This window comes from Podarcis pityusensis (genome assembly GCF_964106645.2).
Source record: "Podarcis pityusensis genome assembly, chromosome: Z".
NCBI classification, from domain to species: Eukaryota; Metazoa; Chordata; class Lepidosauria; order Squamata; family Lacertidae; genus Podarcis; species Podarcis pityusensis.
Window position 1 is genome coordinate 12,444,170 of NC_138044.1, and position 13,876 is coordinate 12,458,045.

Genomic DNA, 13,876 nt, shown 5'->3' on the forward strand with positions numbered 1-13,876 from the left:
AGTTATACCAAGTATCAACAGTGGGGTACTCATGGACCCACACAGCCCCCGCAAAAAACCTCCTCCAGTCCCCATAGCATCTCCTCCCCCCACTTCCCCCATTGAAATAAGGCCTACAGGAAGCACTGTATTGTAGCCAATAAAACAGGTTGTGTGTTGAGTTAATAGTACAATGGACACTCGGGTTGCAAACGTGATACGTGCAGGAGGCATGTTCGCAACCTGCAGCGTTCACAACACGCAGCACCATGTCTGAGCACGCGCAGGTTGCAATTCGGCGCTTCTGTGCATGCACAAAGCACAATTTAGCACTTCTGCGCATGTGCAAGCGCCGAAACCTGGAAGTAACCAGTTCCAGTACTTCCGGGTTCGGCGCGGTGCGCAACCCGAAAACACGCAACCTGAAGCGTCTGTAACCCAAGGTATGACTGTATGTATGTTTGTTTGTCGTCCACAACAGTTTCTCTGGTTTGCCAATGAACCCACAAGCCCCACAAAGGTTGTGATCTCTGTGATGGTGTAGAGGAGAACCCTGCCAACATTCCCTGGCCATATCCACACTGTACATTTAAGGCACTATGATACTACTTTACACAGTTATGGCTTCCGCCAAAGCAACTTGGGAGCTGGAGTTTGTTAAGGGTTCTGAGAGCTGTTAGGATTCCCTTATTCCCCTCCCAGAGCTACAGTTCCCAGACTGGTTAAACAATCACTACCTGAGACCCTACCTGCCCACAGACTGTCTTGCCAGAGTGGTGCTCTAGTTATCTCCCACTTGGACTACTGCAATGCACTCTACATAGGGCTACCTTTGAAGGTGACTCGGGAACTGCAATTAATCCAGAATGCGGCAGCTAGACTGGTGACTGGGAGTGGCGGCCGAGACCATATAACACCAGTCCTGAAAGATATTCATTGGCTCCCAGTACGTTTCCAAGCACAATTCAAAGTGTTAGTGCTGACCTTGAAAGCCCTAAACGGCCTCGGTCCTGTAAACCTGAAGGAGTGTCTCCACCCCCATTGTTCAGCCTGGACACTGAGGTCCAGTGCCGAGGGCCTTCTGGTGCCGAAGGGCTCACTGCAAGAAGTGAGGTTACAGGGAACCAGGCAGAGGGCCTTCTTGGTAGTGGCGCCTGCCCTGTGGAACGCCCTCCCAGCAGATGTCAAGGCAATAAACAACTATTTTACTTTTAAAAGACAACTGAAGGCAGCCCTGTTTAGGGAAGTTTTTAATGTCTGATGCTGTATTGATTTTAATATTCGGTTGGAAGCTGCCCAGAGTGGCTGGGGAAACCCAGCCAGATGGGTGGGGTATAAATAATAAATTATTATTATTATTATTATTATTATTATTATTATTATTATTCAGTTGGAAGCTGCCCAGAGTGGCTGGGGAAACCCAGCCAGATGGGTGGGGTATAAATAATAAATTATTATTATTATTATTATTATTATTATTATTATTATTATTATTCCCAGACAACCCTGGACACTGTAGCTCTAAGAAGGAAATAGGGATCTGCTAACAACTCTCTGCACCTCTCAAAGAGGATCCAAAGGTTATTGGTCTCTCAGCTGAGTTGATGGGAAAGCCTTGCAGTCCCTTTCCTTCAGAAAGATGGGAGAGATATAAATTAAATTATTTGTCATCATCCTAATCTCGCTATCTACTTTTGCCTGATGGAGCTGGTTTTTTAGCAGAGTCAGTGGGGAGAGGCCTTGGAGTCCCACACCTGCCTTTCCTGTAACCAAATACAACAGACAAGATATTTGTGCTTATTTATTTATAAGAATATTTATAAACCACTAAGTCACAAAAATGTCAAGGCCATGTACAATAAAATAAACAACAACAAAAAAACTAATAACGAAGTACAGAACAAATGGCTAACACTGACTCAATAAGTTTGATTGACTAGCATAACTTTTCATTCATCCTAGTACAGAACCTGCATTTTTAAAAATTCTGGTTTTGACCCAAAAGTGCATTTATTTGCTCACCTGCTTTGCAGTTCTGTCAATGACTTCTGCACGGAATCCTTTTACCTTGCAGTGGTATGTCAACAGAAACGGGCCCTCTTATGTTTTTGATCTTTCTTTTTTCTTTTTTTGGTGTAGGTTCGAGAGGCGAAGAGATCTCTGAAGAGGACCCACAGATCGACATTGCAACCGTCCAGGATATGTTAAGCAGCCACCATTACAAGTCTTTCAAAGTCAGCATGATCCACAGGCTTCGGTTCACCACAGACGTTCAGTTAGGTAAATTGGTTTTCCCCACTCAATGCTAACAAAAAAACAACAACCCCATACATGTGACCATTTACCTACCATCTTTCATTCCTAGTTTTTTCTTCACTGACATTTACAATATACCTGTCAGGGACTGGGCAGAGGAGGAATGGTGGAGACCGCCTCCTCCTCCCCATTCTGACCCTTCCAGGGAGGAGGAAGAGGAAGACGGTATATATTAACAGCAGTGGGTTGCAGGAGACCACAGCTCAGAGGCAGATGAGGGGAAAAGTTGGGAAATAATGGAGGAGGAGGAGGAGATAATGGAGGAGGAGATAATGGAGGAGGAGGAGGAGGAAGCGGGGCGACAGCTGACAAACATGGTGTCTTTAGAAAGCATTACAGACCCTCCATCTCCCAGAACCCAGTGAGCCTTGAAAGTAGGAGAGCAAAGAGCTCAAAGACAGAGGGCCCGTAGCAGCACCCATAGGAGAGATGATGAGATTGACGAATGAGGAAGTGGGAGAGACAGGGTGGATATTCACTCAGGACAATGCCATTATCCAAGAGGCTGGGTTCTGTAGCCTCTCTCTGTAAATATTGAATTGAAAAAGGACGGTAATAAACCTTCCCTTGTCCTTATACTTTCCTGGGCAACCAGCTAGGAGCCACTGACAGCATCCTGACAATACCTGCTGTTGTGTAATCCAGGGATAGCTAATATGGTGCCATCCAAATGTTAGACTACAGCTCTCATCAGACGCAGCCAGCATGACTGCTGGTGAGGAATGATGGGAGTTGTAGTCTAACAACACCTACGAACGTAAGAAGAGCCTACTGGATCAGGCCAGTGGCCCATCTAGTCTAGCATCCTGTTTTCACAGTGGCCAGCTAGATACCCATGAGAAACCTGCAAGCAGGATTCAAGCACAAGAGCACTCTCCCCTCCAGCAGCTAATATTGAGAAGCATCCAACAGTTGATGCAGAGCATAGCCATCGTGGCTCATAGCCATTGATAGTCCTCTCCTCCATGAATTTTTCCAGTCCTCTTTTAAAGCCATTCAGATTGGTGACCATCACTGCCTCCTGTGAGAGTGAGTTCCCATAGTTTCGCTATGTGCTGTGTGAAGTACTTTTATCTGTCCTGAATCTTCCAGCATTCAGCTTCACAAGATGTCGACTGGAGGGCACCACGTTGGCAACCCCTGGTGTAGCCCCTACACCCAAATGGTACTAGGATGGTATTCCCTTCTCTCATTTCCCTTCCATGCTTAACTCTGACCTCAGATGGGGGAGATGGGTGGAATGGGAGGGTGCAAAGGAAAAGGCTGGACTGAATTTTCAGGAGTCCTGGTTTTCTGGGTGAAATTTTGCGTTGAAAACGCAATGGGGAAAACACAAGCAGTCTGATTGTAATTTCAATCCAAATAATTTGCATTAAGTTAGATTGCAGAATTTCTCAGTGCATAAGTTTGAGTTATTTGAGCTGCTTCTTTTTAAGCCCAGTGTGCACCCAGCCCTGATGAGAGCTTAACCATTGGCCTTTTGCAGCCTTCAGGTCTCAAGCACATGTGCGTTTGTGTACAAGAGCCAGGCAATAAGATGTTTTATTTCCCGGAAAGTTACATCCACTCTGAGGCTCTCCCCACACAAACATCTTTTCTGCTTTTTGTTTTTGCTTTTGGTGCGCGCGCATGTGTTTATTGCACTGTCTTGTTAAGGAAGGATTTATATGCTGGCGCTGACTGACCTGTGTTTTCTGCTCTTGAGCAAACTATCTAGGAGTGATAGTTTCCTTCCAGGGAAGTTTGACTCACTTGTATCTGGAAGCTGTCAGAAATAAGAGCTTGAAAAGGTCATGACAGATCACTAAAGATAAATGGTGAACGCAGAGAGGCTGTTACTGGGAAAACAAATGGCTTTTGTGTCTTTTGGAATGAAGGGACAAACTTTGCCTAGAGTCCTGGTGCAACCATCACACGTTTTCTCTCCACCCCCCACGCAAATTCGTAAATCCCTTGTGTATTTTAAAACCGGTGTGGTGTGGTGGCTAGAGTTTCAGACTAGGACATGGGACACCAGGGTTCAAATCCCCACTTGGCCATGAAGCTCACTGAGGGTGGCCTTGGGATTGATCACTGCCTCTCAGCCTAACCTACCTCACAGGGTTCCTTTCAGGATAAAATGGCAAGTGGGGAAAAGCATTCATGACACCTTGAGCTCCTGAGGAGGAGGAGGAGGAGAAGAAGAAGAAGAAGAAGAAGAAGAAGAAGAAGAAGAAGAGGAGTTTGGATTTGATATCCTGCTTTATCACTACCCGAAGGAGTCTCAAAGCGGCTAACAATCTCCTTTTCCTTCCTCCCCCACAACAAACACTCTGTGAGGTGAGTGGGGCTGAGAGACTTCAGAGAAGTGTGACTGGCCCAAGGTCACCCAGCAGCTGCATGTGGAGGAGCGGAGATGCAAACCCAGTTCCCCAGAATACGAGACTACCGCTCTTAACCACTACACCACACTGGCTCTCGGGAGAAAAAAGGTGTGATGCAAATGCCGTAATTAAGATTTAACCTCATAATTTTAATTTAATCTGGTTTTGTGAAATATATTCAATTGCCTAGAGATTACTGCTCCCCTGTATACAACCCCTGCATGCGCCGTGAGAGCAGAGAGCTGGCCATCTCCTCTGCACTCTGCCTACCAATCAGCATAGAAGCAGATGGCCACACTGGATGGAAACTGGTGCGGTTGTTATGCTATGGTTTTTTAGGTTATAGGAATTGGAGGGGGATCTAGGCATTCCACACACATACCATTTGCAGCATGGAAAGTGGAAACAACAGAAGACATTTTTGTTGCAACAAGTTTTCCTAGGTGGACAAACAGGTCTCTGCCACAGGCATCTTCTCTATGCTGGATTGCAGCCAACGCCAGTTCTTTCTCATAGTAAACACAGTGAAGTTAATGGGCTTGACCTACTCAGGCTCATTAACTTCAGGAGGTTGGATACAACCCCTCAGGTTTGGTTTAAAAACAAAACAAAGCCCTGCTTTTATTTTCCATGTTGTTTTTAACTCTCTTTGTTGCATTGCCTTGAGACTTATACGCAGAAGGCAAAAGAGTAGTCGTTGTTGTAACAACCACAACAGGGTGCATTCAACAAACGTTTACTGATCAGTTTTCCAGCCAGCCCAGAGCTTTCTTCAGGATACTATAAACTGCAAGGGGCTGGAAGTTTCTTCAGTTTTCACCATGGATAGTCTCAGATTGGAATTCCCAAACTGGAGCCCCATATTCCTTCTCAGCTTGCGTGCACCGCTACATATCTTCCCCCTGTAAGGCAGCTTCCTACACCCTTTTTTTATATATATAAAAACAAACAAAACCATAAAAACATTTTTATTGGTTTTTAAACAAATACAATAACAATAACCAGCATTACATCTAGTAGTGTTTATCCTGTCCATTGACTTTAGACATAAATTCACACATTCAGTGTTCAAACCTATTACTTAACGTAACCTCTCCACTGAGAAGAAGGAGCAGGTATAATAAGGACTTGATTTTGGTCATTAACATAGTTAAAGAAAGGGGTCCCTGTTTCTTGGAAGGTGTCTCTATTCGTTATGCCTTTAATTGCCCTCCTGTGTCTGGTGAGACACTCAGACATTGCTGTATCCCAGATATTGCTTCCTGCGTTCTTCTTTGAATCGGCCCTTTGTTTATAATCCTGAGGACTAGAATCTTGCTCCATTTTTACAGGAACAAACATTGCTCAGTGGTAGAGCACCTGCTTTGCATGAACCGTTTACAGCATGAGCCTCTGTTCATGTGCAACTTATCCCAGATCTCATTGGCTCATTCAACTGAACTACAATGATTGTAATATTTGGGGCAGAAAACCTGCTTTGCATTCAGAGGGTCCTCAGTGCAATTTCCATCAACTCCAGGTAGGGCTGGGAATGTCTGCCGCCTGAAATCCTAGAGAGCCTTTGCCAGTGAGGTTAGACAGAACAGAACTAGATGGACCAACCGTCTTATTTGGTATAAGGCTGCTATTTTGTTTGTTGTTTGGTTAGGGCCAGGCGTAAGAAAAATGCTACAGAATTGATCAAACTACACAGGTTTCGGCATAGTGCAAACCCAGCCAAATCCCCCCAAATGCTACAGGATTGATGAAACAATACAGGGGTGTTCGGCATTGTGGAAATGCCCCCCAAAAGGGTGGGGGGTGGCAATAAATGATGCAGGGGGAGAGAAAGAGGGGGTGAGAACGGAATTGACAAAGGATGCGTGGTCCTGCAGATCCATGCCTGAGCAAGGAGGTGCGAGCGATGCGACGATAACGGTTATAATAGATGGGGGTATACAGCAACAATTTGCAGATAAAAATAATAGGAAGTTTAAAGTGCATTTTACATGATAAAGGAAAGATGAAATGGGGCGAGAGAGGGGAGTTTGCTACATCCGAGGTGGCTCTGCAGTCTCTGCCTTCATTCGTGTGTGTGTGTGTGTGTGTGTGTGTGTGTGTGTGTGTGTGTGAAGTAGCCTCCGTAGGAAAAGATTGATGCAACCAGAAGTGACCTTGGCTTGGAGCAGGAGTCGGTGATGTATGTATGAGCATCTCTCGGCTAAATGGACCCAGATTTGTAGTGCTAATATACATGGAAACCCAGAACCAGACTCAGGATGGCAATAAATCAACAGCCACTTTGGGTGTCATTTCTGGTTTATATTCCACTATTGTTCTATCACTTTAATTCATGTCACTATCATCTGTTCATCTGGAACAGTTTTATATAATTTTCCAGTGGAGTTACCTGACAAATCCTATCAAATTAACATGGGTGCATTAACAATATTGACTCCACTCTGTGCGAATTCTTGGAGTGGCACTGAATGAAATTTTTTTGGTGTGTTTTTTTGCTGTTTGCCTTTTATGTTGTTTTTAATAAAGGGAAGAGAAGGCCCACAGGGACTATTTGTATTTGTTTTTTAATCTATTGAAGAAAGAGGATGTATGAAAGAAAAAGTATTGTGGTTTGTTTCCATTATAAAGTAGCTGTGCCTTTTCATTCTGCGCCACAGCTGGGCAAAAAATAGGAAGAAGTTTTTAACGTCAAGCCAACAGCTGCTAGTAATATTTCCACAGGGGAGATATGTAGATTTGTTTATTTGTTTTATTTGTTTATTTATTTATTGGACAACTGATGCTCAGGCTGCCAAGAGTGAAATGCTCTAATAAGGAAGCTTCTCTCCTGATAGAGAATCCAGCGTCTCCTCTCTCTCCCCCTTATTAGTTCACACACTACCAGCGTCCTTTTGGGCTCTTGACACCGTGCGTAATTGAAATATGGGATCTGGGATGGGAGGGGTGGGTGCTCGGGTGACAAATTGCACCACTTGATTAATTGAAATGCGCAGTGCCTTTGCTGGCGGGGCTGCTCCCAGCTCGGCTGCAGTGGTCAGGTTCCAAATGAGGGTTACGCTACATTTGGCCGCCCGCAGGAGCTAAGGTTAACACAACACGCGTGGAGGTCACCTGTTCCTCCTGCCTCCGGTTTCTCTTTCATGCCAGCTTGTCATGAGCTGGGTAGGTGCAGCAGAGGGAGCGGCTAAAAGGCAATGGTGGCTGCCACCTTGCTCCATCCCTGTAGTGGCGCCCACCTGGTGAGTAGGTTGCAAAACCCATTTGTGGTATAGGGCAGCAGGGTCTATTTGTAGACAGGTCGAAGGAATGCTCCCTCCCTCCCCAAACCAAGCGCAGAGAAAGTCTGCCTTGGGATGTTTAGCCGTCTCCTATTTGTTTCTACTAAGAGCAGAGCCATTGGCATTAAGGAACCTGAGTTACTCAGGTCCATTAATTTCGCTGGGTGTAAACCTGGAGTTGTTCTGGTGGCCTCAGCATTTGAAAGAGAAAAAAATAAGAATCCTGGCCCCCAAGGCTAAGCTTCTGTGGGTTTTTAAAAAAATAAAATAAAGAAATCCTATCCTGATCGCTGATGGATACCTGTACACCTGTAGTCACAGTCCAAGACCAATCCTAGCTTTGGATACAAAACATAGACATTTAGAATCTGCCAATGGGCCCTTAAGACATATGGAATCTGCTGGTGCATCTTGTTTGGTACAGGCAAATCCCAATTTATGCTGGGAGCTACATTCCAAGGCACCGCGCGTTTAAGTGAAATCGTGTACCGTACTTTTCCGTGTATAAGACTAGGTTTTTTTACTTTAAAATAAAGTTAACAATCTGGGAGCGTCTTATACACGGATAGTGAATATGCCCATTTTCTAAATTTGGGGTCCCCAAAAGTAGGGGGCGTCTTATACATGGGTGCGTCTTATACACAGAAAAATACGGTAGATTTGAAACATCACTGACAAAGCTTGCAAACACCCAGTTCTGCCCTCGCTCTGAACCATCCCTTTTTGTGACTTTTTGGGTCACTTCCGGGTTTAGCATTTTCTCCCAGTTTAAGATTGCTTGTTTGCTTACAGTATTACAAACAGGTCTGGCTGCCTGAATATTTGAATCTGTAGTGTTCATAGCAAGCTTGGGTACTAATTCCTTGTGTTTGGGTATGTGAATATTCCCATAACAAGCATTTAAATAGCAGAACCTGCTTGTAAATTCAGTTGTACAGTTAAAAGGAACCTTTGTCGTACTTAGCAGATAACTTTGCATGCATCAGACAACCAGCCACAACTTTATGAAAACACCAGATCAGTCTGTGACCAAGAAGTCACAGAGTCTACAGTTCCTCAACAAAGGGGGAGGAGCCAAGGAAAAGTGGACTGGTGAGAGAGGCTCCAAGGGCCCCGGTACACTTCCAACCTTGCCAGGGCAAATTGCTCACTAGGAACTCTCCATGGTGCTGAGACAACAAAGCTGCCTTGTCCTGGGGTGAGCTCCTCTGCAAGGCAGCCATAAAGCGTAGATAACATCAGTATTCCTAATGCTGGAAGACTTCAAAGGGCTGAGTGAAGGTGTCTTTTGAAAATCTCTGAAGGAAGTTGTCATACCCAAAGAACAGATTGTCTGTGGATCCTAAATAGGTACTGCTTTTTCCCCCCGTGGGAACTGACTCCAGGAGAGAGTTTGCACATCTAGAATTCCTTACCGTATTTTTCGCTCTATAAGACGCACTAGACCATAAGACGCACCTAGTTTTTGGAGGAGGAAAACAAGAAAAAAAAAATTCTGAATCACAGAAGCCAGAACAGCAAGAGGGATTGCTGCGCAGCGAAAGCAGCGATCCCTCTTGCTGTTCTGGCTTCTGGGATAGCTGCGCAGCCTGTAGTCACTCCATAAGACGCACACACATTTCCCCTTACTTTTTAGGAGGGAAAAAGTGAGTCTTATAGAGCAAAAAATACGGTATTTTAAAAAGGTAAAGGACCCCTGACAGTTAAGTCCAGTTGTGAACGAATCTGGGGTTGCGGCGCTCATCTCACTTTACTGGCTGAGGGAGCCGACGTTTGTCCGCAGACAGTTTTTCCAGGTCATGTGACCAGCATGACTAAGCTGCTTCTGGTGAAACCAGAGCAGCGCACGGAAACGCCGTTTACCTTCCCGCCAGAGCGGTACCTATTTATCTACTTGCACTTTGACGTGCTTTCAAACTGCTAGGTTGGCAGGAGCAGGGACCGAGTAACGGGAGGTCACCCCATCGCAGGGATTCGAACCGCCAACCCTCTGATCGGCAAGCCCAAGGCTCAGTGGTATAGACCGCAGCACCACCTGTGCCCCATAGAACTCATTCTTAAGCAGTGCTATTTTTCTAGAAAAATAGGTGCCAAAACTCACCACGAATGCATCCTCGGGAAATCACACATTATTTAGTGTTAGGAGGGTGAAACTGTAGGAGAAAAAGAGAGGCAGCAAATTATTATTATTATTATCATTATTATTATCTATTAAATTTGTATGCTGCCTTTCATCTGAATATGATGGGGCAGTTCACAACATAAAAATAAATACAAAATGAGAACACAAAATACATAATAAAACAAAAATAAACCAATTATGCTGCTCCCACAAACACATTTAAAAGCCCATAGAACGTTTAATCAGAAAAAGGCTTGGTTATAGAGAAATGTTTTCACCTGCTACCTAAATATATGTAACACCAGGCAAGCCACCCTGGGGGAGCATTCCACAAACAGGGAGCCACTGCAGAAAAGGCCTGTTCTTGTGTTACCACCCTCCAGGCCTCTTGCAGAAGAGGTACATGAAGAAGGGCCTCAGATGATGAACTGGGTCAGTTCATATGGGGAGAGGCTGTCCTTGAGGTATTGCAGTCATATGGGGAGAGGCTGTCCTTGAGGTATTGCAGTCCTGAGCCGTTTAAGGCTTTATAGGTCAAAACCAGCACTTTGAATTGGGCCCAGAAACTAATCAGCAGCCAGTGCAGTCAGGTCAGGACTGGTGTAATATGCTCAAACCGTCTTGCCCCAGTGAGCAACCTGGCCACCCAATTGTGCACCACCTGAAGTTCTAAACTGTTTTCATAGGCAGCCCCACACATTGCAATAACCTAACCTAGAGGTTGGATTCCCCCCAGGCACCTGAAAACAACTTTGTGTGCCATGTACCCAGTCCTATTGCCAGGCCAGGGCTTGCACAGCAGACTTCAGAAAGTCACTGCACAGGTTCCTGTCTGCTTATGGTGAGAGGATGAAATAGGAGCCAGAAGGGCACTAGGAAGAGGGAGCTTTGAAGGCCCTGATGCACTAGCTCCCGCAACTCCTATGAGGAAGGGCTGGGACTCAGTGGTAGAACATCTGCTTTGCTTGCAGAAGGCCCAGGTTCAATCCCCATCATCTCCAGGTAGGGCTGGGAAAGACCCCTGCCTGAATCGCCACTGGAGAGCCACTGCCAGTCAATGTAGCTAGTACTGAGCTACATGGACCAGTGGTCTGGCTTATTCTACAACAGCTTCCTATGTTCTTATTTTAATCGGCCCTTTATTTAGAATCATGAGTGCTAGAATCTTACGTTAATTTCTATAAGAAATACTCTGTGGTAGAGCACCTATTTTCTATGCAGAATGTCCCAGGTTCAATCCCCAGCAATTCCAGGTGGGTCTGGGAGGGGGTCTGTGCCTGAAACCCTTGAAAGCCTCTGAGAGTCACTGTAAACAATAGTGAGTTAGATGGACCAATTGTCTAAGGCAGTTTCCTATTTTCTCTATGTTAAAAGCTCATACAAATGAGCACTGAAATGAAATTAAAATGCTGGCAGTGTTACTGAACTGATTACACAAGATTTGGTGTCAACAAATGTGAATGCTAGCTTACCAATCATGGCCATAAATTTAATGCTGTTGACCAATGGTGAAGGCTTCTGTTATGCACTCCTTCTCAACAGTAAAAAATAAAACTCACTGGGGTCAGCATTTTAGTGTGAATTCCCCCTATCAATGCACACATTTGCATGTAATGCAAACTTTATGCAAAACAATTTCCCTTGAAATAATGCATTTATATGCACACCTTCCTGAAGCACATGCTCTTTCTTATATATTATTTGGCCAGCGAACTACACTGCGAAATTCAGAGAAGTGTAAATTTCAAAAGACTTCTGTCTTTGGGTTTGTGCATTGTTTTGGAAAGTGCAAATTTAGAAAGGTTTGCCAAAGTCTAATTGAACTTAACGGTGCTTGCTTCTTAAGTAGACATGTAAAATACTAGAAGTTGATGGAATGAATGCTTTTCTTTCCAGTGCATTAGTGAACTGTGGAATCGCGTTGAGGGGTTTTGATGTTCACCGTATCCTCCATTTTTAGTTTTGTTTATAGATGCAATGGGGACACGTCCTTGCTTACCAAGAGTTCTCTGTGTGCATGAAGAAGCTATGGATCGGGGCTAGGAAACGGCTGTGTGTTTTCATATGAAGAGCCAGGTTAGGCTCTTGCAGCAAAACACATTAGTTTTGCCTCAAGCCCCTTGATAATTTTGCTATATCTTTTGTGCTGTTTGGGGTTATATTTTCCAGAGATTGTGATTTGGGAGGGGGCAGAAGGAGAGTATTTGTATTTCTTAGACCTCCCTTTCTTCTCCCTTCCTTCCTTTAAAAATGATCTCAGAATAATCTCATATAATTTTTTTAAAAAATCTGAGAGAGAGCTGGGGAAAGAACCTCTCTGCTTTTTCACTCCCCCGCCCCCTTTAGACAAAGAAACAGCTTCCCCTGCATGTTGTTTTTAAATACTCTTTATTCCTTTTGCCTATTTCAGCGTGACCTTGACCTATAACTCATGACCTAAAAATGTAATTACTTTTAAGTCTTCCCCGCACAGCTGCCACTATGAAAAAGTATATAGAGAGGTTTGGTCACTCATGTCAGAGGAGAAACCTTGTAATTGTAAGTTAAGCAATGAGATGCTGTCCATTCTTGCTCCGCACAGCAAGGTTGTTGCTTTCGAGGAGAGGAGGGATGGGGAAACCCATAATAGAATCTGTTATAAATTACCGAGCCTCTCCCAGGGTAGATTAACTTCTTAGTTAGCTCCTTTGGCATCTTGGAGGAAGCAGTGGCTATTAAGATTTGCTTCCTTTTCTTTCTTTCTTTCTTTCTTTCTTTCTTTCTTTCTTTCTTTCTTTCTTTGTTCATTCACCAGTGAAATTCAAAGGGATGAAAATACAGTGACTGTGTTACTACTCAACATGCCAGACTGGAGACTTTGTTCAGGAGGCAGCATTATTATATTATATTATATTATATTATATTATATTATATTAATATTATATTATTAATATGTTTTATTATATTGTAGATATATAGTTAAGAGTTTCAGGCTTCCTTCCAAGATGTCCTCCTCTCTCTGGGTGAAGTGCAGAAATAAAAAGTGCAGATCAATAATTCATAACATCGGAACTCCAGTTTCAACAATAGCCAAACTGGCGAGAATGGTAGATTAACCCAACATATGAAAGCAAATATGCAGCACAGTGAATAAAGAGCAAAAAAAAGCCAGCACACAAATAACAGTGCAACTGAACATACATAGGGAAAGGTCATAGCTTGGTGGTAGAGCTGCTGTTTTGCATGCAGAGAGCCCCAGCTTCAGCCCCTGTTGCCTCCAGGTAGGACTGGGAATGTCCCCTGCCAGGCACCCTGGAGAGCTGCTGCCAGTCAGTGTAGACAATACTGAGTTAGGTACACCAATGGTCTGAGTTAGCGTAAGGCAGATTGAAACCAGCAAACACTAGGAAGGCCACACACAAACATGGGGGCAGGGAATGTTAAACCTGCTCGCTCAAAAACCTGCTCGCTTGTTTTTGTCTCTGGGCACTCAGGCATTTCGGGAGACAAGGTGGAGGTGGATCCTGTAACAAATCAGAAAGCCAGCACTAAGTTCTGGATTAAGCAGAAGCCCATCTCCATCGATTGTGAGCTCCTCTGCACTTGTGACCTTGCAGAAGAAAAGAGCCCAAGTGAGTATCCTGTCTATCTTCCCTGTTTCCTCCTAGCCCCTTCCCACTTCCCTTCCATCCACCCCTGCCCATCCGACCTATTGTTTTATAGATTATAAATGCCACATTGATTTCTCAGTCATGTAATATGCCTTTTGTTGTAATTGTGATGTTTAGCTCATTTTTAGTCACTGTTTTGTTAATAGTGCTGTATTTTATAGATTGCAA

The 13,876-nt window shown here is 44.3% G+C and overlaps 1 protein-coding gene across 13 annotated transcripts in view; it reads left to right on the top strand.

Annotated features, from left to right (window-relative positions):
• The window catches only part of MAPKAP1 (MAPK associated protein 1), a 181,462-nt gene that overhangs the window by 138,240 nt on the left and 29,346 nt on the right, over positions 1 to 13,876 (top strand). For all 13 annotated transcript variants that reach the window (XR_013981354.1, XM_080989600.1, XM_080989603.1 and 10 more), the window contains 2 exons: positions 2,119 to 2,259; positions 13,532 to 13,669. Coding sequence is in view for 12 of the 13 variants with exons in the window: in XM_080989600.1 (XP_080845726.1) it covers positions 2,119 to 2,259; positions 13,532 to 13,669 (279 nt within the window). In the remaining variant the exon portion in view is untranslated. The remainder of the gene's footprint in view (positions 1 to 2,118; positions 2,260 to 13,531; positions 13,670 to 13,876) is intronic.